At 31.9% G+C, this 27,859-nt stretch overlaps 1 protein-coding gene across 1 annotated transcript in view; it reads right to left on the bottom strand.

Annotated features, from left to right (window-relative positions):
• Positions 1-80: 80 nt before the first annotated feature.
• The window catches only part of LOC113557537 (diencephalon/mesencephalon homeobox protein 1-A-like), an 86,928-nt gene continuing 59,149 nt past the window's right edge, over positions 81-27,859 (bottom strand). The window contains exons 5-6 of the mRNA XM_026963111.1: positions 5,047-5,221; positions 81-3,939 (exon numbers count right to left, since the gene is read on the bottom strand). Coding sequence (XP_026818912.1) covers positions 3,185-3,939; positions 5,047-5,221 — 930 coding nt within the window. The 3' untranslated portion in view covers positions 81-3,184. The remainder of the gene's footprint in view (positions 3,940-5,046; positions 5,222-27,859) is intronic.

Below are 27,859 nucleotides of genomic sequence, written 5' to 3'. Positions count from 1 at the left end.
ATTAGTATACTCGTTTTCACCAAACAAATTATATTTCAAATTAATGATTATGAATGATAAAAACATTAGTATCCGTAATTTTTATGTCAGTAGTTTAGCATCAATATAATATAAATCTAAAATGTAGTATTATAGCTTTAAACATAAAATGTCCTATTCAGAATATATTAAACATATTACAATTTTTTTTTCACCGTAAAACATTCTCCTATAATAGACGGCACTAAAAATGAATATGAAAGTACACATGAGATCACAAAAAAAAAAAAAAAGGACAAAAATCAAAACGAAATAGAAAATTACAATAATATTATGCTATTGCAGTTAGTATTCACTATGGGTATATGAGAAAAAGGACGAACGGGGTTGGGTGTTTTAACAAGCATAATTAAGATAATATTCTTACTGTCTAAAATGCGCAATAAAATGTAGTTTTTCGAGCTAAGAAAAATTGATTTATACAAGAAAATGTAAAAAAAAAAAAAACAAAAATTACGAATTATTGCACGTACGTATGGGTATAATAAATATAAATTTTAAATAACAACACACGATAAATTATCTTTACAAATGTATACAAATATTATAGACTGCGCGTATGTACATGAGTTATCGCTACACAATTTAGATCAATATTATAATTAAATATTATACCTAGTAATATAATAGATATAAACAAAAAATAATCGTATTATTCAATGTATTTAAATAATAATGACGATATTAGCGAACAAACACGTCGATGAATACTATTTTATTATTATATATTTACATGGTTTTAACTAATATAAACCGATTATCGGGTATTCGTAAAAAATCAATAATTTTCAAAACCTGAAATAAATCTGACGACCATTTCAACTAATAATATTTTGTTATAATATGCGAGAATCCGTAGTTCGACCGGGCAAAGACGTATTTTGGGATCCTTTCTTTGGAAAAGATGAGATAGCCATCATATTATGATAAACCATCCCTTACAACACATGCGTGCACACGTCACCCATAGTAGTTTGTAAGTATAGTAAAACGCTTCAACTCTCGTTTATTAAATTTACTTTTTAAACCTGAATTATTGATTCAAAATAAATAATTATATTTACATTTTTGTCTTATTGTTTATTGCCCACAATCGACCTATCGATTTTCTCAGGTCATCGTAAAATAATAAGTGACGGATAGTGTATTGCAATTGATTTGGGAGAGGGTATTCGTTTTTATATATCATCATCCGTGAATAAATATTTCGTTGCGATGATCGTACCCAAAATTTCCAGATGCTCAAAACAGGTAGTGTAATATAGGATAAAGTCATTATTATGACTTTTGTTGCTATAAGCCCATCGTCCCTGGACCCCGCCACCAATCGTATCTCGCTAAATGTGTATAAACACACGCCTCCGGACGACGAGAGTGTAGGTAACTGAAATGTCGACGGATAGAAAAAATAAAAAATAAAATAAATAACAAAAATAGTCATCGGATCACGTACACACAGTTTATACGCGCACGACGTGCGTAAGGTTATATTCTTTCTTATACTAAACGTATTGCAATAACAGTGGCTTGCACATCGCGACGCAACAATCGTTATCTGAGCACAATGCGACGAGCACGCGGCACTGCGGCAGAGGATAATAATTGTATTGACGTGTGTGTGTCGATTCTGTAAGGGACACTCGGGGACGGCGACAGCGATGTTTACACGGTTTCGCAACAATATATTTATTTAGAGAACGGATACCGTGAAAGGGCATCATTTGATTTTTTTTTTTACCTCGAAACAAAACAGCAGATTAATTAATGTAAAATAATGGACGATTTCGCATTTTATTTTCGTATTGTTGTTTTGAGATAAAAAATTCAACTAAATGTTTTAAAAAATATCACTACGCTATAATGTGGACGAGTATGCCGAAAAGCGAAGTGAACACGGGACGAACAAGTTCCTGAAGATATGATACGGCAAGACTTCATTGACTGCGTTGGCGTCCACAATATTATGGGGGGGGGGCTTTCGATAACTGTTGGTCTGTAAGTGTTTGGTGGGGGGGGGGTATTTAACCTGAAAACGTTGCGGGTGGTTACGGTAGCGTTCAATATGCAACGGTTACCCTCAGTTCATATTATTTTCGAGTGTGTGTGCCACCAATTCGAAACGAATTCGCTGCAATCGCTACGTCGCCGATGGTCAATCGAAATATATTATTGGATAGTTGGCCAGAGGATCAAATTAAGAACTATTTAAAAATATAAACAAAAATAGTGGCCAACGTCTGATCACGTGATCGCGACGATGATCATAAATATAGTTATTGTACGAGGTAGTATGGCCGATACCCACTTTATTGTTAAATATTTTTCGAGCTTATAATAACCTATACGGCATTCGTTTAGCAGTTGACCCACCGATATTCTTTAAGGTTTATTAAAGATTTTTTTTTATTCATTAATATCACGCGATCTACCGGGTCTTGTTCAATTTTAGGTATGAATAACTGATAAAAGTGAGTCGTTTTGCAGTAAATATTGTGTATTATGCGTATACTTATCATCGGCCGGTAACGGAAAAGTAAACTGGTCAGGATACGCTATACGCAACGCTGTCATAACAATATTATTAAATCGCGATTAGTGGTATGCTAAAAATGAAAATATCGCGAAAAATGCACACAACCCCAGACCATTGGGTCACCAACAAAACAACGGTTTTTTATATCATTTTTATCAGACATCGGAATAGTTTAGCCCACCCATTTCAGATACGCCTACCTATACATAATCGTGCGATAAAGTACTGCCAAGAATATTATATGATCGATCGTAAATGATTAACGTGTACACCATAAACCAAGACGAAAGGATGACACGTTTTATAAATATTTTTGATCACATAATGTCATTAGTGTATATTTGTTTACGCACGATTGCGTGTACGCGTCTTGAAAATTCTGTGTCGGTGAGCACCAGATGTCCGGTATACGGAGGTGGGCCACCTGATAAACGAGTGCCCTGCAACCTACAAATCGTTATAGCGCTTTGACGTATCCGCGTAGAACGCGACTACTCTTAATTATAATATTTACTTAATAATGTTATATAATGATATTTACACAATGATAACACGATAATATGATACATTTATAATGCGTTTTGCAGCACACGCGATGACGGCGGTTGGCGATTAGAACAGCGACGACGACGTGTCGGAAGACGTGACCATTATGTCGGAGCCGACCGCCTGTTGCTGATGGTGGTTCACGCCTCGCACGTTGTTGGCGTTCGCGTCGCAGTCGGCCAGCACTTGGCCGCCGCCCGACACCATGGCCACGTCGGCGGCCGCCGCGGCTGCCGCGGCCACGGCCACCGCGGTGGCGGCGTTCCGGCTCCGGAACCCACCGCCGTTGTTGTTGACCAACATGAGCGCGTCCGCCGACAGGCTGAGTATCTTGGCGCTGTGCTCCTGCGCCTTGGCCCTGAGGCACGCGATACTGTTGTTCCGGAACTCTTCCGAGTCTTGCGCCCGGTTGGCGGCCAGCTGCATGACGGCCGCGTGATGTTGCTCCATCTGCGACTGTATCTCTTGCTGGATCCGCCGGTGAGCTTCAGCGTTGGCCGCGCACTGTTGTTGTTGCTGTTGCTGTTGCTGTTGCTGCTGCTGCTGCTGCTGCTGCTGTTGCTGCCGGTCCTGCGCCACAGCGGCGTCTTGTTGTTGCTGCTGCTGCTGCTGCTGTTGGTGCCGCTGCGGTGACATGTCCGTCGCCGTTTCCGGGCTGGTCCTGGCCGGCCTCTTGCAGGGGTGATTCTCCTCGTCGTCATCTTCGTCGTCCTCGTCGTCCTCGTCGTCTTCCTCTTTGTCGCTCTTTTGACTGGCACCGCTACACACGGTGTTGTCGTCTTTCAGCTGGTCCGCCGCCTCGATCGATTTGCGGTGCATGCCTACAACATTCAAGATAATATACATTAATTTAGTTTGTAATCAGTAATAAATCAAGTTGTAAATTGGGGTCGGGGTGGCGTAAGCTATTAATTTTTGCTACGATGATAAATTTAAATATTTTCGTATTGAAATTTGAACTTAAAAATAATGTATAGCGTTCTCCTTGACGCGTGCAGATTCGTCACGTGTCTATATGTACATTCTTTACAGTAACTTCATTACAAGAATCCCTTTTTATTGATGTTATAATATAACGTTACCGAGCCGTTAGAAAACCGTTTCATTGTCTATTAAATTGATATTGCGCGGGTTGGTGGAATTGGGTAAAACAACGTTTTCCGCCTTGTTAAAAAATTATTTCCTAATAATTTTAAGTATATATATATACATAAATACTTATTAAAACCGTAAAAAAAATTCATTGTTTATTGTATAATAAGACGTATTATTTATAAGTATAACACATATTATTGAAATCTAAAGATCGAAACCATTTGTATTCAATACAATTTAATTGTTAAGTATTTTATTTTTTTTAATACTATAGAAATTAAGTATGAAAAAAAACATTAAATATTCCTAGCTAATATCTGTAATTGTAAAATAATAAGCAATTAATTATTTCCTACATATTTCAATGTAACATTCAAATGCATCGTCGAGTTTTACGTCATAACGAGACAACCATTTTTAAAGGGGGAAAAGATATCAATTCATAATGAATTCGTATTCTATATACATATTATATTTTGGTATTTAGAGGTTTTTTTTTTTCAAATTCGAACATCGGTAGAGATATAATAGAATTTGCATGTTTAATGGAGTGGTGAGATGTTGAGGAATTAATACAATAATATAATCGCACTTGTACTAAAAGGCGTGAAAGTAAAGTACATGCTATGGAGTAGAATCCATCGGCCATTACGGTGGTAAAACAATGGCACTGTGATGGGAAACGAATCCTTAACAATGGACATTGTGCTAATTCATGAAGCTCATTTCAGTGTTTCCGTAGCAACCAATTTCCCGAACATTATAACGAGAATAATATAAAAGAGTGGGAGAAAAAGAGTGACGGAGACGTTATTACGGTAATAGGTACTTACCGAGCAACCAGGGCGCGACACATTCATTCTCCTTTGCACTTTTCAGGATAGTCTCCGGCAGCGGTAATGAATGTCTGACCATAGCACCATAAAGTCCATATTCAGCCATAATTGTGCTTCTTCCCCAACACTTTTCGGTCTTTCGCCACTTGGCTCGTCGGTTCTGGAACCAGACCTGCACGAAACAAAAACATTGTGGTTTATTATATGTGTACATATAGGTTGAGTGTTGTCGTCCCACGAGTTAACAATAGGGCACTTGATAAAAATAAAGAAAATACAATGTAATAGGTACTGTGAATATCTTGTCTCTGCACAATACGAATAACGCATATTGTATTCCTGCAGGGAACCAGAGAAACTCGAACTTACTTGTTATTATTATTAAAATAAAATGTACTTATTATCTACTGACAAACATTTTAGTCAATAAAAACATGTATGTACATATCGTATTCGTATAAATATACTGCGATTTTATCATATTCAAATTTAAAATATCGACGTTATAATACATGAGCATAAGATATAAAATCAGGTAGGTATAGGTATCTCTAAAATTGTTGGAAACTACTTTATTTATTATATAAAAATAAATATCATAATATTTAAATGTATATACGTCTTGTGATAAATATAAATGGGTACAAAAAATATTTATTATTTGTAATTGATTAATTATAACGACACGTGTATCATACTGTATTAGTAAATATATTTATGATGCCAATTTGATATATTGACATTTAACAGCGTAACATTATATCGTTTGACTATTATCTAAATCACTTGTGAGCGACGAGTGACCATATAGTTTATAATTTATTACTAGTTATATACACGCTACTATTGCACTATAATATTGTTCAAAATTGTAAGCACCCCGCTAGTATAACATAATATACTCGAGGAGTGTTGAAGGGTTTTTATTTTACTTTCAACAAACAATAACGTATCGATGAACGTGCATCGTTTAATCGAAAAAAAAAAACATTTTCAATTCCTTCTATCGTTTTATTCAAACAATAATTTTAACCTCATTATCACGATTTATCATTTAGTATGAAGTATATTGATTGATTAAAAATGATTTGACTCGGAATAACTATTTAGTATAGACATTATCGCTTGTAAGTTTTAACGATAAATGTTTAAGTTTTTTGCTTTTAATTTATTTTTTGTTTTTTTATAGACAGGAAACGTGGCCTATGTGAGCATGGCTGTCGTACGCCAATAGATACGGTGAAACTACGACAGTACTGGATTGTCTGGGTCCATTTAATAATTTCACTATAACCGGGTAAAAACTAATAACTAGTATTATATTACCGCGGATCGTGATGAATGTAAAAAGCCGCTGCACTCTACGGGGCTAATGAATAAGATAATAACGGTAACTTTAACAAGATAATAATATAATTTCGTACAACCCGATCGATAAACCTACAACTATAAGTCTACAAAAATTGAACCTCTCCCTCTTAAAATAATTGGCGGGAACGAATTAGTAAATAGGACTCGTGTATTAACACGTACGTATCATATATATTATCGACTTGCCGTCGTAGCTTTGGGTGCCACGGCAGTAAGTTATTATATAGAATAATTGTTCGTCCCGTTACAGTCAAAAATCGGAACTGGTCGTATAGTATCATATTATAATATTATAATATATTATGCGCTCGCTATTATTTTATTATAATATTAATAATATACGACGACAGTCACTGCCACCGTTGACATCGCGTATAGCTCAGTTAGCCGTGTCGCGGATTAAATCGGCCGGTCGTTATATATAATAAACGTCACTGCGTGAAACAGCAATAATTTCCACGAGTATCTACCCTCTCATCGTTTCTCCACTACAACCACCAGTGGCAAGTTATTAGAAATTCATTGGCGGCGGCGGAGCGATGGTTTTGATGGTTGGGGTTGTAGAAAAGGGGTGGAGGGATGCCGGAGAACTGCTGCTAATCGAAGCACACCCTGAGGAATTCGACTTTATATTATTATCGTCGTGTGTTTTTCACCAAAACCTCCCCGTCATCCTTAACTTATAACACACACGCACACATTTTTACATATTTAATATATATCTATTATACATGTGTGTGCGTGCGTGTGTCGGGGAGGGTGGGTGTACGCGTGAGAGGGTATAAACGATAATGCGCCGGGGGTAATCCGATTATGACGTTTCGTCGTCGAGTTAATTGAATCGGCGTGAAACGTACACGCAGGATTGGTGGGGGTGTATTCCGTGAATGAACGGACTTTAGCGATGTGTTGAGCGGTGAGTAGAAGGGAGTTAATAATAAAGTGCAAATGGAAATATTTCAGAAAACTAATTATAATTTTTCGTCGCCAACACGCATTCTTTTCCTTCTCCCCGAAACTTCGCTCCACCGGCGAGCTGCGAAGCGGTGACGGGCTAAAAATATAATATATTATGGCTTGGACGGTCGTGCTGTACTTATCACTATACGTATATAATATATATGAATTACGCGGGGCGTCAATAATGTTATTCTTTGCAGAAAGTGGTTGTACAATTATAGTGTTATCGATTACGAGTGGTTTGACGGTCGATTAAAATGTAGGTACACGTATTATATATATGTGTACACGTATAATATGTTACTGTCAATCAATTATGTGATAAATCAAATGCTTTGTCAATACATTTACTAGGAAATTATACCTTAATGTTTAATTTAAATTTGGTTATAAACTTAAAGTTATGTTACACAGTGTGACTGATAGATATTATTATATTAAATTCATATTGACTGACTATTAGATACGTATAGCCACTATATGTTGTGTTATGCAAAGTGTGCGAATGTGTAATACAAATTAATTATTCTCTATTGTCATATATCATATTTTTTACCTACAATATATAGACGAATCATGTATCCGATAGGGTGTAACATCGGAATATTACCCAGAAACGCTACATTTATAGACACAAAACCATAATACATTTAGGCACTATTTTTTTCTGATGCTGTAACACATCTCGGAAAGGGCACTATAGTCAATAATAAATTTATATTATGTAGGTTTTAATAAACATTAAGCTTGTCACTTTTTTATGTATGTATCGTATTTAAGTTTATAAGTTAGAAACCAAAAATATTATGAACATGAATTAATACAAAAAAAGCTGTAAATCACGTCACGCTGACGTCGCCTACAAATTTTAACAATGTAAGTTAAAATCGTATGGCTATGAAACGGCACTTACTACGATAATTATAGTGGACTTCTATAAAGTGCGATATTGAGGACAGTTTTTAAAATACATTCGAAATTTACAATCATTTTATTTTAATTACCATAATTTTATTGATTACTATATATATATGGAATATGCAACATATTTTTAACTTATTATAATTATCATAAATATTATTAGTACTTATTATTATTATAGAATATTGTATAATGTATTTAAATATACTATAAGTCCATGGTATATATATATGGCTCAAATACTTTTTTATAAAAGGTATTATACTTCTTTCATTTTGACACTCAAATATAGTGTCTATATTTTAGGGATATTGAGTGCCCAAACGTTTGATTTTAGAATATTGAACAGGTAAAAATTCCAATTGTGCTGCAATTAAACTCGATGAACGGTTATTTAAGATCTTTTATTTATTACAGTGAGATCAACCAAATATTACAGAGCCCAAAAGTATAATATTATATATTATTGTTAGTACCGATTAGATTAATCGATTTTACATCGCAGGCCTATTTCTAATTTAACAAGTAAATTAAATAAACATATCTTTAATAATTATGGCCGAAAAAGGCCTGGTTGTCATTGCTTAGGAAATATTGCTAAGTACAATATATCATTGCCTGAAAATAATGGACATTAACGTTATTTCATAGTCAATATCGTACAAGCCTAATGTGATCGAGAATATCGTTATTGATTAGTCATTAACAATAATTCCTTAATTTACGTCTTCGATAGTAACATATATATAAATATACGTTAGAAGCCATATTGCAGGTAAAATACATTATATACATTTGATTGATGTCTGATAGTATATAATATGGCTGCAAAGGATAAACGAAAAAAATGCATAACAATATTGTTGTTTTGTCATAATAATAGGTGTGATACTATCGAAACCGAAATAAAGGATAGTGAATAGTATAATACAAATCATAAACCGTGCATTATAGAGGTGTACAAACTGTGCGCGTGACTATAGGAGGGGCGTCACGAGTGATGGTCAAGGAAACCATTGCATAGAACTGTGGAGGTGAAAAAAAATATAACGACGACGACGATGATGATGATGATGGCCACTGCCCATTATGATGGTGTAACGATAGTGAAAACGATCAATAAATACATTAATATACGCTCATAACATAAACATTATATTTTTTGTCATTAATAATTTCGGGGCCGTCAATATGTTGTGAAAAGACGAAGGAGACGTAAAATGAAAAGGTTTAAACACCCCTGCGGGTACTTATAATAATATGTACTACATAATAAAATATCATGTTATACAAAACCTCTGCGTTAAAATATAATAAATGAGCGCACGGTTGTACAAAATCGTATTAAATTTAAAATTTGGAAGGCATCTGTATTATTGGATAACGTGTAACTACTAACACTATGTAATGTGCATAATATTATATTCATTTATAATTTGTGTTAAGTCTATAAATTAAAACGAATCATCATTTTGACCGCTTTGGACATCAGAAAGATTATTCACAATAGTTTTTTGTAATTATAAATTTATATATTATTTATAAAATCGTTGTTATTTTTTTTTTTTTTAGTTTGACGTTGATACTATAGTTTTCGGATTTTAATGTAGTTAACGAAGCAGGCAAGGGGTAAAATAATATTTGGCCATAGTCTACTTTCGTATTGTGTTTACCAACACGAGTTGTATAACTCGGTCCACTTGAAACGGACGATACGGCAAATATAATCCGACTGGTAGAACCGAACAATAATAAAATATATTATACGGTCAAAAAGTCCTACAATGACCAAAACTTTTTTGTTACAAACTCTCCAACAATATCATATTGTTTACCATATTGGCGTATAGACCAGTGTAGTTCAAAATACACTTAATGCATCATATTGCGTTGTACGCATAATACCTCTTCTATATGTCTTGACTTTTACTGCGCGTCTTGAAAAGCGTTCATATTTTATGATAAAATGGACATAATAATATATTGTGTACGTACAATGTAGTAGTTAAATGATTAATATTATTTATTACATATATTATCAAACTAAAAAACAAATTTATCTGTTAAATTAGCATTCATTTTTGCTACCATTAGACAATAGTTATCTGGAAAGATTTCAAGGAAATTTAATTTTGATTTTCTATTATAATTGTATTATCATTTTAGTTTTTATTCTGTATCAGAATAAACTTTATAAAAAAAAAAAATATATACAGTAAATTTTATACTCGTATTTTAAATTTAATAAACGGAAAAAAAATTTGTTTTGAGAATTGTAATTATTACAATATTTTAAATGCAATAAAGCAATAGGTAATCAACTACTTATAAGTATTTTAAATATATATATAAGTGGTATGAATTGGTTGGATTGCATCAGGATAAAGTGGGAAAGTAATGGATTATTCTACATTATCAAATATTTTATCGTCATTTGATATTTATAAACTGTAATTTAAAAAAAAATGTATTACCGAATATTATGAAATAAAAATATTAGCTACCGTTTAAATACGAGTACATACATACGGTGTTTAAAAAATTTGGAAACGGCTATTAGACTAATTATTGGGATTGATAAATGATAATGTGATATAACTAATACAATTCAATGATATATTTTATTTTTTTGATATTAAGATATGTAGGTATACAGTAATTAAAATGTTTCCAAAACTTTTTGAACACATTTAATAATATCAAATTTATTATTGGCTTGTAATATTATTATCTTATTATTATTAAAAAAAAAAAAACCTTTTAAGAGATTATCATTTTTTTTTATTTCACCGCAAGTGAGCTTATCTTTGCTGTGATTAAACAAAAGGACCCTCAACCCTTGACGTAGACAATGACTATCGTCTGATGAAGTGATTTCTGTTTCAGGTAAAACGTGAGCGTGTGTTTCCACCCTCGAGGAATTTATTTGAAAGGTTTTTTTGTTTTGTTCAAAAAAGGTTAAGAAATGCCAACGAAAGGTTTTATTTTTGTCGCCATCTTTTGATAAACGCATAGAAGAATATAAATGGACATGCCTGAGCAACAAAATAATTACTAATACAATGAATGACGTTAGTTGATTTTTATTATAATATAATATATAGTAAACGTGAAAAATTATGCTACTTATGTATTAATGCGTGTCCTGGGATCCAGTCAGTGATGGAATGATATTTATAGCTAAATAAGTATTACTCCATTATTTTTAAGTATTATTAAATATAATTATTATAAACAAGATTATTAAATTAAAATCGTGTATTGAATCTATAATAGCAAATCAGTTTTAATTTCACCAAGATTTTAGCTATTTTTATAATCTTCATTGCTGTATTATCTCATAAAAATGATGTATGTTATTATTACCATTTGTATTAAAAAGTAATTCAGTTTTAGATATATTTAAAACGAGTGGTTTCCACTGTTTTCATAACCTTAATGTTTAATTTTCGCGTACAATTGAATTACGTATTTATAAGAAAACTTGAATAAATTATTGAAATTACAGTACTTAATAATAAATTTAAAACTCGATTTTTTAAAAAAAAGTCGTATTGATTAAAGGTATTGATTTTAAGTGTTGATACTTGGTTAATAATAATAGATATAGTTGTAGTTGAATCAAGCGTTATAATCCAAAATCATGTTTATAAATTGCAATATTAAGTTCTTTAATAAATAGCATCTGCCGTCCCCTATTTAAGGGCTTTAAATATCTCGATTATCTCTTCTATTATTTCCCCCTATCAGATTGGCGATTCGAATGTTAATAGAATATCGCGAGTACTGGCTTACGCGGGTGTGTTTCAATACCCTATTTATCGTCATTTTTGTTTTTAAATAATTTTAGTTCGATGAGAGTAGACCTTCTGGCGCTAATGTTCGATTGGACTCGCAATCCTTGCAAATATATTTGGACTATAGTTGTGGGTACTGAACTTTAATGAAATGCACTTGTTTGAGAAGCGACGCGTGCACTGATAATTGCGATATTTGCACTATTTCAAAAATATGTACATACGTCGTCATACCGCGCGGTAATTAGTTTTTTGTAAACTCCGGCGGTGACTTACCTAGACATAATGTAGGTATAGACGTACATCTTGGCAGCGGTGGCCGAATGTCAAGTTGACCGTAGGGGTTGGCGGAAGTCGGAAGAGTGTGATGGCGATGACGGGGGGAAACGGGGTCTTACACACACTAGCGTTCATATGGTGCACATTATACACACACAACAGTATGTGCACGTACACACAGATATAGATACGTAAATGTTCGTGTATATAGAAGTGGAATGCCAATACCGCGGCTCGCACATACCGTCCGACAGACCGGCCGTCTCTATAAGGGTCATTAATTTTGTTTGAGAACTCGGTAAGTGGAGGATTAACGAATTAGCGGGTGGCATTATGTGCGCCGGCACGGAAAAGGGCGTCCGCGAACGTAATTTATGGGCATCCGGGAAAAGTCAATTATCCGCTCGCCGAACACCGCGCGCGCACATTCTTGGGACGCCCGCCACTGCCCACACAGCGTCGCCGCGCCCCGGCGATATTATGTTCCGCCCGCGTACAGACGGCGCTCGCCTATCCGTCCGCAAAAGTAAAATAAGAAAAAGGAGAAGGAGAAAGAGAAGGAGGAGGAGGAGGAGGAGGAGGATGATGACGACAACGATGTGTAGTGTAGTAGGAGTGAGTGAACACGAGAGAGGGGTAGACAGAGAGTGAGTAGAGAAATAGACGGAGAGAGAAGAGAGTGGAAGAGAGGAAAAGGCGCGTGCGTAAGGAAAAAAGAGAGAAAAATAGTTCTTTTCGGCGGTGGTGACTACGACAAAGACCGATTTAATAAAACCGTTCACGGACCGACCAGCAGCTTCACGTATATGTATTGTGTGTATATATATATAAATGCTGTAAGCTTTTTTTCACTCCGTGCCCACAGATTCCTTTTGTCGTCGCTGGCAGCATATGTTTTTCTTTTTTTTCCACGTCCGTAAATGTCGCCTAGTTTTTTTCTTTTGTCCAATACGTGCCCTCTTACCTTATTCAAAACCAGACCAACAGAGATCGATTTTCCTACTTAAATAATTTATATGAGTTGTCGTGAAATAGTATGCAATACACGTTATATATACGTGCAGTAGGTACAGTTGCAGGGAACATATCATCATGATATACATTTCAATTTTTTTTCACGTGTGTCCAGTTAACTCATAAATATATATTTGATGAGAAAAATATATAGTAAATAATGTGGGAGAGGTCTATTTAATCTTTTTCCCCCGGGGGGGGGGGGGGGCTCGATTACGTAAATTTCTGTACTTTATGAAATATTAGATCAATTTGAATTTCGATGATGTAATAAAAAGTCGATAAATCATAGTTTTCGTGTAATATAATATCACACAAAATATAGATCCAAAGGGGATAGATTCCATTACCCCTGTACAAATAAAATACGTATACTTAATAATCGTAAACGATTGCACAGTCAAATATATTTACGAAAACTAAGTGTTAACATTGGATGAAGCAAATTAATGTGTAAGTACGTGTACAATTTTCAGATATCCTTCAATGCATTAACGTTCCGGTAGCGACGTCTTTATCTTAACACCCTTCATTTATTTACGGTATAGCTGTCGAGGTCTATTGACTGACGAGTGAATAACAAATGCAATCCAAGAGATAAATACGAATGGAATTAATGGTTTTCATTTTCGCGTGACAATAGCTACAAACAATAGTCGAATGAGAATAGTAGGTATGTATATACGTAAAATCTGGCCACTTAAACAAGTATTCCATAGGGTTCCTCCTATATCATTTTTAGGCACTAGGAGTTCTAATTAAAAAAAAAAAAAAAGAAAAAAAATGATGGGATTTTATACAGAAACCTTTTTTTTTATATATATACAACTGAATGATATATTAAAATAGTTTTATGGGTGTTTGTAATTGTGCTATATAAACCTGTATTGAACAAACAAAATAAAAACTGAACTATACAGTCTGTGTGGTAAAAACTGTACAATACTCTCCATATATTGTTTATATATAGTTTATTGTATTGTAATACAATAGAATAATAATACAATTATTAATATTATGTTTATTATTTAATTTTAATCACGTTTGTATTTTATTATTATTAGCAACGACGGAAATCAATCAGTCTATTAGCGAGGGACGCGGTGTGGTGGTAATCGGGTTACTATCATATAATGGCAGGGTTTGTATATTCAAGTATCTGCAATGACGAGCCGTAGTTGACCCGATTAGTTAACAATGTGCTTTGAACAGAGACACCGACTCTGCAGGGGCTATGTGATATGTCTGCGGATCAATCTTCAGCAGGTATTTTAGAGGATTAGCCCTTAGTGTGATTAATTTGGAATCGATCAGGGCGCCGAATAGTTCATATTGTACCTACAGGTTTCACTAACTGTGGTTGCGTGAGGTATATGGACCGTCAGCATAAAATGATGCCAATTAAATGGGAAAATTAGCTGACCCCATTTGTGTGAGTTTTGACGTCCAGAGAGAAAACTCTGCACATCGAGTATTTATGTATTATTGTATTAGGTCACTAATGAAAAAATGTTACAAATTGATAAATAATCCTCGTAAAAACTTAGTATTATAACTAGAAAGCGAATCGTTTGAATTAATTTTTATATTAATATCGATACTATAATGTAAAATATATATTATTACATATGTTTTTAATATTATATACCTTACTAAAATCATCTTTTTATTTCAAAATGATTTAATTTTAATAGTGATCTGGACATTTAGTTGAATAATGATTTTTTTTTTTAATATTGCAATAATTGTTTATTGTATAAAAAATTATTGTGATTAAATTAATTAACTTGGTTAAGTTAAGTATTTAGGCCGCTACACCAATATTTGTTTTCTCTGTTTATCTCCCACATAATATAGCAATAAAGATATTCCGCATTTTCACGGTTATGATTCTTTAGTTCAGTTTAGTGCAATGGCACTTATTAAATACTTATAAAGAAGAATATTTTTCTGTGCATTGACCGAATAGATTTTAATTATTTATATTATTTTATAAACATAAGCATATTTTAATTTAAAATAATTTTGATTGTTTTTAACCATTAATAACTTATTCAAAGTAGTAAATATTATCTGTACAGAAAATATTATTCTTTATAAAATATATAATTGGTGCTATTACCCTAAACTAAACCAGATTGAACATCTTTTTTAATAATACAATTCGTTACATTTTATCACGACTGGAATTTCATTAGTTTGAAACATTTGAATGTTAAAGTTTGAATTTGACATTTTTGAAATAATTCAATATGCTCACGAATTGTTCCTAATAAATTAATAACTGTATTTATTTGATTTTTTTTATATATTTAAATGTGTCGAGTATAGCGTATTCTCTCTTTCTTCCCCTTCCCAATTAGTGATTTTTATCACTGTGTACTTTTATAGTTCTGTTATTTCAATGTATTTAATGCTTTGACATAGAAACGGATACTAATTCTAACAAACAATTATTCAGAGTTTTTATCTTTAAATTATTTATATGTTTTAATTTAATTTTATATTTAACTTTGTATTTACATTTATTATCTAATCGAGTTGCCTTTTGATTTTCCAATATTATTTTCAGAATATTTATAATTTTAAACATATTAAAACGTGTATCATGTTAATTATTACTGTTAGTGGTTAAAATGTTTCTACAACTTGCGGTTATTCTTTCCTTTAAGAAAGTTGTTTTCATACTTAAGTCTATATAGTTTTTTTATAAATCAATATAATTATTTACATAGTACAATTGCATACCAATTCTAATAGTCTAGTTATATATACCGGGTGAGAAGCTCCTGCACAATGGGTGTGGTACTGTAGTTTTATGTTGTCACATTAGACAGCTGTCCTAGCTATACTAATATAATAATTAAACATTATCATGGCCCGTGAGGCGTTTATTCTTTTAAAAGTATGGCTGGACGATTTGATTTCTATTTAATGACTATAATAATAATTTTTTTTTCATAATATTAACTAAGTAGTATTTATCACGATTAATAATATTGGTGTAGTCGTACAAATAATCGAAACCGAGTGAATTAAATTAATTAGTGTCTATATTAATAATTATATTTTAATAACACTGTCATAGACTTTAGTAATAAAATTCACAGTCAATTTTTAAAATAATAATGACATGATAATTAAAGCAAATCTTATTACTGCATTTATATTTGGAACATATTAAAAGTTGAACTTTGTTAGGAAGTCGTTTTTAACTCACATGTTTATCACTCTACCAGCATATATTATAATATGTTTAATATAAAATATTTTATTTAAAACATTTTCTTGTTGTAACCTAACTTAACTTAACCTATCTTCAAATGTAGAATTTAAAATGTCACATTAACGGTCCTATATAAAAAAAATGTTTCAATGAATAAGTTTTTATTATTGGTCATCAATAGAACATTACGATTACGAATTATACATATTATATTAATAGTTATATGTGATTTTCTTAGGTATGTCATTAACAAAACAAACTGTATAAGCATAAACAATATATGATTTTTTTGATTTTTTTCCAAAAAAATATTTATTTATAGCTTGGATAGTTCTCTGTGATTATCAGTCATAATATTTTTACTTAGATGTTTTTATACCAATAGATTCTGAACGTATTTATTAAAAAAATCTAGCAGTGTATGTTTACGAAATAATACATAAAAATTATACAAATAATTTAATTCTTGGCTGAATTTTTAAAATGTGTTGTCTATAGTACATTATCGATATCAATATATTATATAAATTATACGCGATATATTATGTATAGGTGAATTGCAGCGATAACAGAGTTTTAATTATTAATGTTGAATACTTTCGTGGAAATTGACAACTTTTAGGTACCTATACGTGGACGTTATCGGGCGAACGCTACCGTTCACAGTGCGAAACGAATAAGATAGAGAAACAAAAAAAAGGCTCTAAAAACGGAAAAAAAACATCTACCAATGGATGGACGTGGAGCATCGGTGTGGAGGTAGTGGATAGTGGTTGTTTTTGAGCAGGGGGTGTGAACCCGAGTCGAAAGAGAAAAGGATGAAATATGTATATATATACATATACAGTACATACATAAAAAGAAGAAAAAATAATAATAAATAAATAGTAGTGAAGAGGAGAGGGGCAGGAAAAAACGGGAGGAGGTTTATGGTATTAAACGTATAAACATGATAAACGGGTAGTTTAGATGCTCAGCGGTCCGTGGTTTGGCGTCTGTAATCGAATTATCTGTTGTCGAGGCGCATGTCCCGTCCGCCGCCGCCGCCGCCGTCGCCCGAAACTTTGTTAAGTCGATATGTGTGTGCCACACAGCCATTGGGGCCGACAAATTATTGATATTTATCGTCCGCGTTACACCCACAAGCACGTCGTTATAATAATATAACGTAGAATATACCGAACAGTCGGTCGTGCAGACCGTTGGCGAGGGTGTGTGTGGAGGCGAAGGTTGAGTGTATATATTTATATATATATGCAGACAGAATTAGAGAGAGAGAGAGAGAGAGAGAGAGAGTGAGCAGAGGTATAGAAAGAACGAGAAACAAACGCGAATTTATTGCCCGTGCGGGTTTTGATTTAGCAATATAATATACATAATATTATTATTATTAAATTATTATACGTGTACACTGTACAACTACTACAATGCTGCAGTGTGCAATTTCCACTCGCCCCGACGGCGTGACTTTAATTAAATCTCGTTCAAAATAAACTCCTCTTCCCCTTCACCCCACTGCGCGTATATACATGTAAACTGCTACTTGCTAGTACATAATATTATATAATACGTATATAAATTTTGCTGTGATATTTCCGTGGGCAACCCAATATCTACTATAATATGATGTGGTGGGTATTATATTATATTATTAAATAATGTTATGATGTGTTTAGTATGATTCGTGCAAATATGATATTATAATACCGTATTATACTCAATAATTATAACGTAAAAGTTTTAACAGCTAGCGGGCGTATCCTTTATGACTTTACTCAAAGGTTTCGGTTCATCAAAATAAATATAATTAAGCTACCAGTACTAACAGTTATTTCAAGCTTAACTTTTTTAATACATAAAAAAATACATGATACGAATGTTAAATTTAAAGTTTTGCTATTATATTATATTATTACACGCCATTTTTTTTTTTTTTATGACAAAACTTGATTCATATAATGTTTATCTATTTGTGAACGTAATAAAGTATGATAATTATGTATACTTATTATAAAACTGTATTTTATGACTAGGGGTTAAGATTTAAATCGTGCATATGTAAATTGTATTTAATATTAATTTCATAAAAATAATCAACCGAAGAAAGTTTCACTTTTGAATAAAGTAATTGTTAAAACAAAAGAGAAGAATTCGTAAGAATCAAAAAAACTTATGCAACAATTTACAAAATATCGATTCCGATTTCAGATTTTTTTTTTAAATAAACTAAATATAGGATTTAGTGAAGTCTTGGTCTCAAAGTTTTCCAAAGGTCTATTTTTTTGTACACTAATCGTAAAAACTGAAAACAAAAATGTTAACTCAATGATACACAAGTTTAGATGATAATTTTAAAATTACTGCAGACTTCAATAAGTATCTATTACCTAAATCTCCTGTATTATGGTGTAATATATCAAATTTTAATTAAATGAAGTTCAATTTAAACGATTTTTTTCTGTCATATGTTTATTATTTATTAAATTTTACAGATAATATTTATTTAAATATATTATTGAAATATTAATAATTTATACAATTTTTTATATCCATAATCAATATAAAGACTGACCTGTTGCGCTAAGTAGAAAATGGTTAAAAATTCTAACTAAAATATCCTTTTAAGCGATCCAATTACGTAGCAATAAAAATTCAAAATAACATCGTAAAAGTCATCAAGTCGATTGTTTTTATTGTTCTATACTTTGTATTTTATGTATAAAGTGAAGATTGATGTTTTATTGATCTTATTATGTCTGTATGTATTATGCCTAATTATCTTTAAATGATCGATTAATACATAACTTAAAATTTAAATAAAAACAGATGCATTATGGGTTGAAGATTTATTTCCAACCTTTCAATTTTTAGATTAAAAACACACTGTTATGTGTTAAAAATAGTTGAAGAAATTAGGACAACTTCCAAAATTCATTTATTTATCGTGTAAGTTAAACGTAAGTATCCAATATAATAATTTCACGTTAATAAATGGACGGTTCATTTAAATTATTTCAGTTTTCAGTTCGCTATTTCTATATTTTGATTTAAATAAATCGCGTATGCCCATAGATATCATGGATTTCTAATGACGGTTTGTATAAAAAGGTTATTAAAAAATCAAAACGAGGTATGTACTGATGTAATGTTATTTGCATGTAATTGAATCACAATAACTATAATTTTCCGATAAAAATTGAATGAGTAAAAAATGAACCTAATTATACCTTTACTTTATTTTTAATAATTTATAATAATACAATATTTGAACGAATTTAAATACCAGACATGAAGTCAAGATAAAGTAAAATAATAAACACAGCGGTATACATTTTTGGTTAACTAAAGCAACTTTGATTTTAAATCAACATTCGCTGTATTATTTGCAAAATTATAACAAAGACAAACGGTTCTTCTATACGTAATATACCCCATTATACTTCATGCAAAAAAGTTTGGTAATGGAACTATACTATATCATTGTGTTCACCGCACATACAAACATTCAAACACGCAAACGCACACATTAGAGCACATCACGATATAATGTAACAGTACGAGAGCCTCGTGTCTTTGCTGGTTCCGTTGTTGGGGTGAGTGTTAACCCTTTTTGGCGAGGGCAATAATTTCGTTTCACCAGCTGTTTAATGTGTGTAAATGTGTTTGGTACGAGGGTGTTTGCAATTTGTTACGACGTCCATGTGCGTGTGTATTTGCTACTAGTGAGTACCATATGTATACACACACATACATACATATATATATATATATATGGACAGAGAGAGAGAGATAGGGTTTCCGGGCGAGAGTATATATTATGTATGTATATGTCTAAACAAAAAGACATATATTTTAAGACGGCGCACTACTCTGCTATATAAATACCTGAACGCATTCTCGGTCTTAGGTCGGTCCAACAGTCACCGTTTTATAAGCTATGATGTGAATTTATATCGTCTAAACGACAACGGTTATAAAGCGCCACGTCAGATGATAATAAAACGTCAGTGAGCGGTAAAAACGTATTCTTATACTATTATACTGCAATTTTCAGGCGTATACATCATAGTATAATACAATTGCACATTACAATACAATGTGAATTTGGCGCTGTTATAGTTGTAACAATTGTTTTACTGTAGACATATATTGATAAAATTAAACATACATGATACCTACTTACGGATTAGTCATTATTAATTATTGTGATAGAATAGAAATTATGCACATTGCAAGGGATACAAATTTACAATAATATCGTAAAATTACTTCGGTAGTGAACAATCTGTGAAATGATCATAACCGCTTTAAAATAGTATTATCACACGTCAATAAATTGTTATTATCTAGTCGCAAGAATATATATTTTAGCACTTATTATAATGGTAGCATCGATGGCCAACACGTGTAGTAATAATATTCGCATTATAGTCCATAATATTATTTTGTTCAATGGTCCCCTGAGTCGTATTCGCAATAATGGAAAACGATATTATTACGTTACTGCTGTAGTATATACACACGCCATCCCTTCGCCACCATCAACCGTATATGTAATAATATATTATATAACATGCTCTATATCTATATATATATATAAATTAACTGAATATAGTGTGTTATCCCGACGGGTCAACACCGATGCCCCTATCAGCAGTTATACATTTTTTTAACGATCGCCAGAGGGTTGAATAATTGTTAATTTTATTAACTTTTCCTCTCCCGAGTACGCCGTTTCCATTTGTTACGAACGATTTGTCTCAGTTGAATTAATTTTAGAACAAAAACACACATCGGAAACGCATCAGTGTAATGCTGCTGCGTTGGGGTGCGCGCTCACTCGCGTTTAGAACAACAATTGCATTAGATCGCGGCTACATGTCGGTCGTGTAAAACTTAAAACAGCAAAATAAATTGTTTGTTTTAAGTGCTACATATTATAGTATCCGGAAATATATTTTGATATTAAGAATTATGATACGAACAAAATAACTATACATTTGTGTAAATAACTATATAATATTGTCTTTCAGCACTAGTCACTGAATAGTAATTTAATTGTTTTATTTAAATCTGATATAGATAATTATATCATTATATGATGTTAATTATAAATTATACGTTTTGTCATAGTATTTGATAAATAATTATTAACTGATATTATACTATTTTTAATTTTGTTGAACCAAAACTTATAAAACTATTCTGGTTTCAAAAATATAAAAATATATTATTGCAATAAGTATAATAAATAAATATATCGTTTTTTCAGGGTAAAAAAGATCAACATTATTTTTTTTGATTAGTTATAATTTAAAATTTGATAATCAAATATGCATAATAATGATTTAACTTTAAACAAGTTTTAGTTATTTTATAATAACTATCTATCGTAGAAAGAAACATGAAACAATTTCTCTGACACTTAAACTATCTTTTTATTCATATTTATCTTTCATATTTAGTCAAATTTTAAGCTATTATTAACCTATTTGAAAATGTTGTTTATCTTTATTTTTTTTTTTATATTATATTTTTATATAAATTGATATTCTCATTTAAAATGTTTAAGAAATGAACATAAGATTCTTCCAAGTATAGAGATTTAATTTTTTTAAATATGCCCCATACAATTTTTATTATAAAATGTTCAAAATCATGAAGATTTATAAATTATTTTGTTATTAAAAATTCTCAAAATTTGAATAAATCAAGCTTATAAATGACTTTTATATAATAGGAAACAGATTTCATAGGCCGTTCTTAAAGTAATCAACAATTCTTAAAAATACTAATGCACACATTTTTATAAACATTTTAAGTTCAATTTAAAAATAAAATATATTTTAGATTAATTTCTAGTTATTTAAATTGTAAAATTGTATTAAATATTAGGTTAATAGCAGCTAGTAATATAATAAATCAAATCATAGTATAATTATTGTTATATTATAATATAATATACGCGATTTGCTTCTGTCAATAAATAATAAAAATAATATATATAATATATAATAAATAATGTTCAAGCTGCGTACAGAAAAAAAGTAAGAATATAAATGATAAATTATTAATAGCAATATAAATAACTATGTAATAAAATATCCTGAGTAATATAGATTGATTGTCTATCAGACTATATTTCAAAATTTCTGTACGAATTAATATATTATACATTAAAAATGTACCGATCGAAAAGCTATAATCAAAAATAGACGATAATATATTCGTTTACATTACCTACCAATGCAGACAACGTAGTTAATACGTCAGGTGGAAATGAAAAACGTTCCGAAAATATACATCAAAGCGTGTAACGTGGGTATACCGCTCGTTAATTTGTACTGCCCTAATACCCCAAATAATTGCGCCTATAAGCGTGATAATTGCGTATAACACTATACTATACAACTGGCAGTTGTCTATACCAAAGCATAGTGTCTCTAAATGCGATTATCGCGCGCCGTTTCTCCCGAGTCCCAGCCATTGGATTTAATGACGTCGGGAGAAAAAAAAAATTATCACTGGATTTTATACTATTATAATTTTACGCGAGTGAAACACAAAATATATAATTTTGTTGAATAAATATAATATTATAATTAAATATTATGCACAGGTACTTAATAATAATACCGCCCACTACAAACTACCACCGCAGTGCAAAAGTGCACACAAAATTTGTCGAGAATAATATAATATTTCATGTTCAACTGTGTCGAAGGAAAAAAGGATAAGCCCTCCCAACTGGTAACACCTAATGCGCGAGTGTGTATATTGTTTTGATGATTATTTTTTTTTGCTTTTATCGCGATCATCACAGAATCTTGTCGTCGAGCGGGTAAAGCACTCGGGCGGAGTCGAGAAGATTCGAGCGATTATGGTTTGTACAGGATTTTGGCCGTTTCAGAAATGCGTTATTCGTATAATCGCGATGGTGTTTGACTAGGACAAAAACACTACGCGCACCACTGCAGCAGCGCCGCGGCGGTATCATAGATGCATATATTAATATCACATTATTACTTAATGAAATGACGGTAACGTCATGTTACATCGCGTTTGGTTGCTGCTCGGGGGTGGCTGTCGCGATTTTCGGGGCGTTGGCGGTGGGTTTTCGCGAGACCCACGAAAAGTATGCTCTCGACCATCAACCGCCGATTGCCGGCATAACCGCATAATGTGCGCGCGATATTGTGATATCGTGTTTAACATCACAAATGCACAACGTAATGGTGTATTATATACGCGTGAACCGGTGGCGTTCGGCCACATCGTTAGTGGCGGTGAGAGGAGCACACGGCGCGGACGTATAGTCATACATTGTATTATAATAGGTACACGTTATCATTACGGTTATAGCGACGGTGCGTGTAGATTGTATTGTACCGCGGCGGGAGAATCACAGTACGGCGTCGCGCGCGTATAACATTATTACGAGACGTTTCGTTAACGTTATATCCGGTACGCGCACGCGACGAATTACGCGAAACGTATTTATTTTTTTTTTTTACAATTTTTTTTGTCCATCGTCCATACAACGACAATAACGACGACGACGAAAGTCCCGAGGCGACCTGCTACGACGATAGCGCGCGATGCCCGCCCGTCGAGAACATTTCGAGCGTCGCGTGCGCGTGCTATCCGTGTAAACCCGTCGACTGACCGACCGTCGGACGGACAGACCGACACCGATCGAGTCGTCGTCGTCGTCGTTACACGGTACGGTGATTCGCGCGCGATAATTTGTAACAAACCCGCGTGCGGTATTTTATTCGCAATTATATCGGACCCCCGGCGAGCCGCCGTCGTCGGGGCGCGTGCGTGTCGTCAGCGGCGCCGTGAGAAAACCGTCGTTTCGGCGTTGTTATTATTACACGACGTATAACAACAACGACGACGACGACGATGATGATGGTAATAATAATAATAATAATAATAATCACATGTAATAACGATACTGTTTTTTTTTTTACTTACTCCCCGCTCGTGTTATATTATATATTATACATATTATTATTATAATGTTCGTCGCGTTCCGAAATTAACGAGCTGAAAAAAGAGAAAACCGACGACCAGATGCGGCGAACATCGTCACAAACTGCAACACGTGCTCCAATAACATTATATTTTTATAATAACATATATTGTTTGCATTGAGCGCGGATAATAATCTCGTGTCGCGGTATAGTTACGATTTCTTATTATACGATGACGATACGACGTGAATGAATGAATGATAATAATAATACGATGGTGTATACACTGCACCTGCATACCTACTGTACTGTTGTGTGGTGTTATGACGATGCGCCTATGAGACGTCGCCGAAACGATATGTTATTATTGTTAGCTGTTACACTGTTGTGCGCGAGCACCTATATCGATATTCGTGTGTATTACGACCAAATGGTGCAAAATCATCATACAATGCATTGTTATAGTATTATTATGATGTGAAATACTGACTGATATACATGCATTAATTGGAGTACCTATGCATAATTTATATAATTTTGATAACCTACCGGCGTGTACTAATGGTTCGCAAAACATTTACCACCTATCTGCTACAGTGTGCGGTGTATACGATGAGGATTTTGAGGGGGAACAGGGTCCCTCCGCCTCGGGACTGGGCTTGGTTTATTCCTTTGAACATGTAAATATCAAAATGTAATAATACCTATCAATAGTAATTATCAACAACAAATGTTATAAAAGTTTTTACGCGTAACAACTTAATAAAAATAAATAATCACGCTTAGACGAAATAAGTACCGCTAGTTCGGTTAGAGCAATATAACAATTTATTTTGTATAATAATTAGTTGTGATTTATATAACTAAATACCCTTGAAATTTTGTTAAAGCCAATTAAGCCCATATAATATTATGTCCAGTTATAATACACCACCGCCGACGTCGGTTATTGCTATGTAATCATATTATTATAATTTATAATATTATAAGTTGACACATATTTTATTTTATTATTTTACACGCGTATCATAATCTACAACTATCAGATATAATACATACTGTGTACAACAAGCATTTATACAGTATACAATATATATATATATATATATATATGTTTCGTAATGAATTTATTTACTATTTGTGTATTTTAACGGTTAAAACGACGACCAATAATTATTAAGACATTATTGCTTTCATTTGTTTGAAATCTTATATTATAATAAAACCCATAAATTACCCTATACAATTTTAATATTATATTAAAACCCATAAATTACCACTATACCTTAATAATTGTATAGCGTTAGAATGTTAGATGCAGAATCATTATCTGAAAATTCGGTTTTAATATTTAATGAGATAATAAAAATATAGTATTTGAGCTTATTGCTTTTTTATTATTATTATTAACGAAACGCAAACTCATAAATATAATAAAACTAAATAGGGTTTTTGTTCAATGATTATTTTTTTTTAGTTTTATAGTTTTATCGTTATTTATTTAATATTTATTATAAACGTTTTAACGACAACAAAGCTACTGCAGGAATATGGATTTATTCATAACCATACAATCGCCGAGTGGTTGAAATAAAACGAATGTTATTAAGGTGCGTATTTATAGCTGCTATACCGAGTCTATAGTTATATATTTATTTAGTTTGTATTCTTGGTTAGCTATTCTGCGGCTTCTATAGTACTTAAACTTAATGAAAGCTCGTACGTCCTTTATGATATAATATATATATATTAAAGCGAATCGCTATAATTTGTGTTAAACACCTTACACGAGTAAAGGTACGAGCCTATAAATTATGTTATAATTTGTATAATTTACAATATTAAAATAGTATACGTAGTAGGAAGTACCTACCTACATGACAAATTTAAATTATTATTATCACGTAGTTATTATTGAATATAGAAATACGAGAAACACAAGAAATTGACAATTAAAATAATTATTGAAACTATTAATTATTTTAAAAATATACATTTTAAACTTTAATGTATGGATCACTTATTAATTTTTGTTATGATATTTTATTTATTTAAGATTAATTTAACTAAAATTAAATTACTGTATTAATTACGTGGTTAGTGGTTATTAGGCGGAGATTATATATTTTTTATTCCGAATTTACCAATAGAATGTTATAGTTAAAGTATACCGAATGATATCCAAAGATAGTGTATTTTATATGTTATTAAAAAATATATGGTATATTATAGAAAAGTTTGAGAGATTTATGAAAATTAATAAAAAAACTTCTATGCAATTTTATTAGAATATTCAGTATATTATAATTACTATACATACAATAGTTGTAAACGTATATTTCTTAACGAGATTACGTATACTCAATACTCATTATTTTTCATATTTAAAAAATTGTAATGCCGATTGACTGACTATAACAAAACGTTAATTTTGAACTAACTATATTTAACGGATATTAATTTTGCTTATAATATAAATTACAAAAATATTTTAGGAGATAAAACAATTTGTATTCTGATTAAAAAAATAATCTTTAAAATAAAGTTAATTTAATTATTTCTGTATGTAACAGCTTTTATTATAAATACATGTAACTCCATACATTTATATTTCACAAAGTTCGTAATACTTAAGACTTGGAGAATGGAGATATTTAAAACTGTATACACACACGATTTATTTTCTTATAATATATTAAGTATTTTAATGTACTAATTTAATGATCTACAGCAGATTATTTGTTAATTAAAACGCATATTAAACATAGCAATTTTTATAATTGCACTGGTAAATTGCCGTATTTCGAATAAACTATAATATTTATAATTATAAAGGTACGTTACGTATATCATTTATGCACATAAAAATATAAATAATATGTATAATACGTATAAATGTATTATTATATTGTTATGGAAACGGTCGGCTCAGTAACGCCCCGAGGGCACCGCATCTTGAAGCAATAATAACATTTCAGTACATTACTCCCGTCTCTCGCGTAGTTACCCAACCGTTTGCCATTCGATTATCGTACTTAGATCGTTTATCCGGTGGCATCGGAGTAAAAAGAGATAATAAAGTAAAATATAAATAAAATTACATTAGCGCTTAAAAAACAATGAGAGTATGTACACAGTATATCCATAAAAAAACAGTAATAAATAGATATAACGACGACGAAGAAGAATAGGAATAAGAAAGAGGAGACAAGTAGGACGAGAGAAAGAGAGCTGGGCCAGTATAAGAGTATAAAAGGGTCGTA

The sequence above is a fragment of the Rhopalosiphum maidis genome, chromosome 1 (assembly GCF_003676215.2).
Source record: "Rhopalosiphum maidis isolate BTI-1 chromosome 1, ASM367621v3, whole genome shotgun sequence".
NCBI lineage: Eukaryota > Metazoa > Arthropoda > Insecta > Hemiptera > Aphididae > Rhopalosiphum > Rhopalosiphum maidis.
This window is presented reverse-complemented; position numbering and strand designations above follow the sequence as displayed.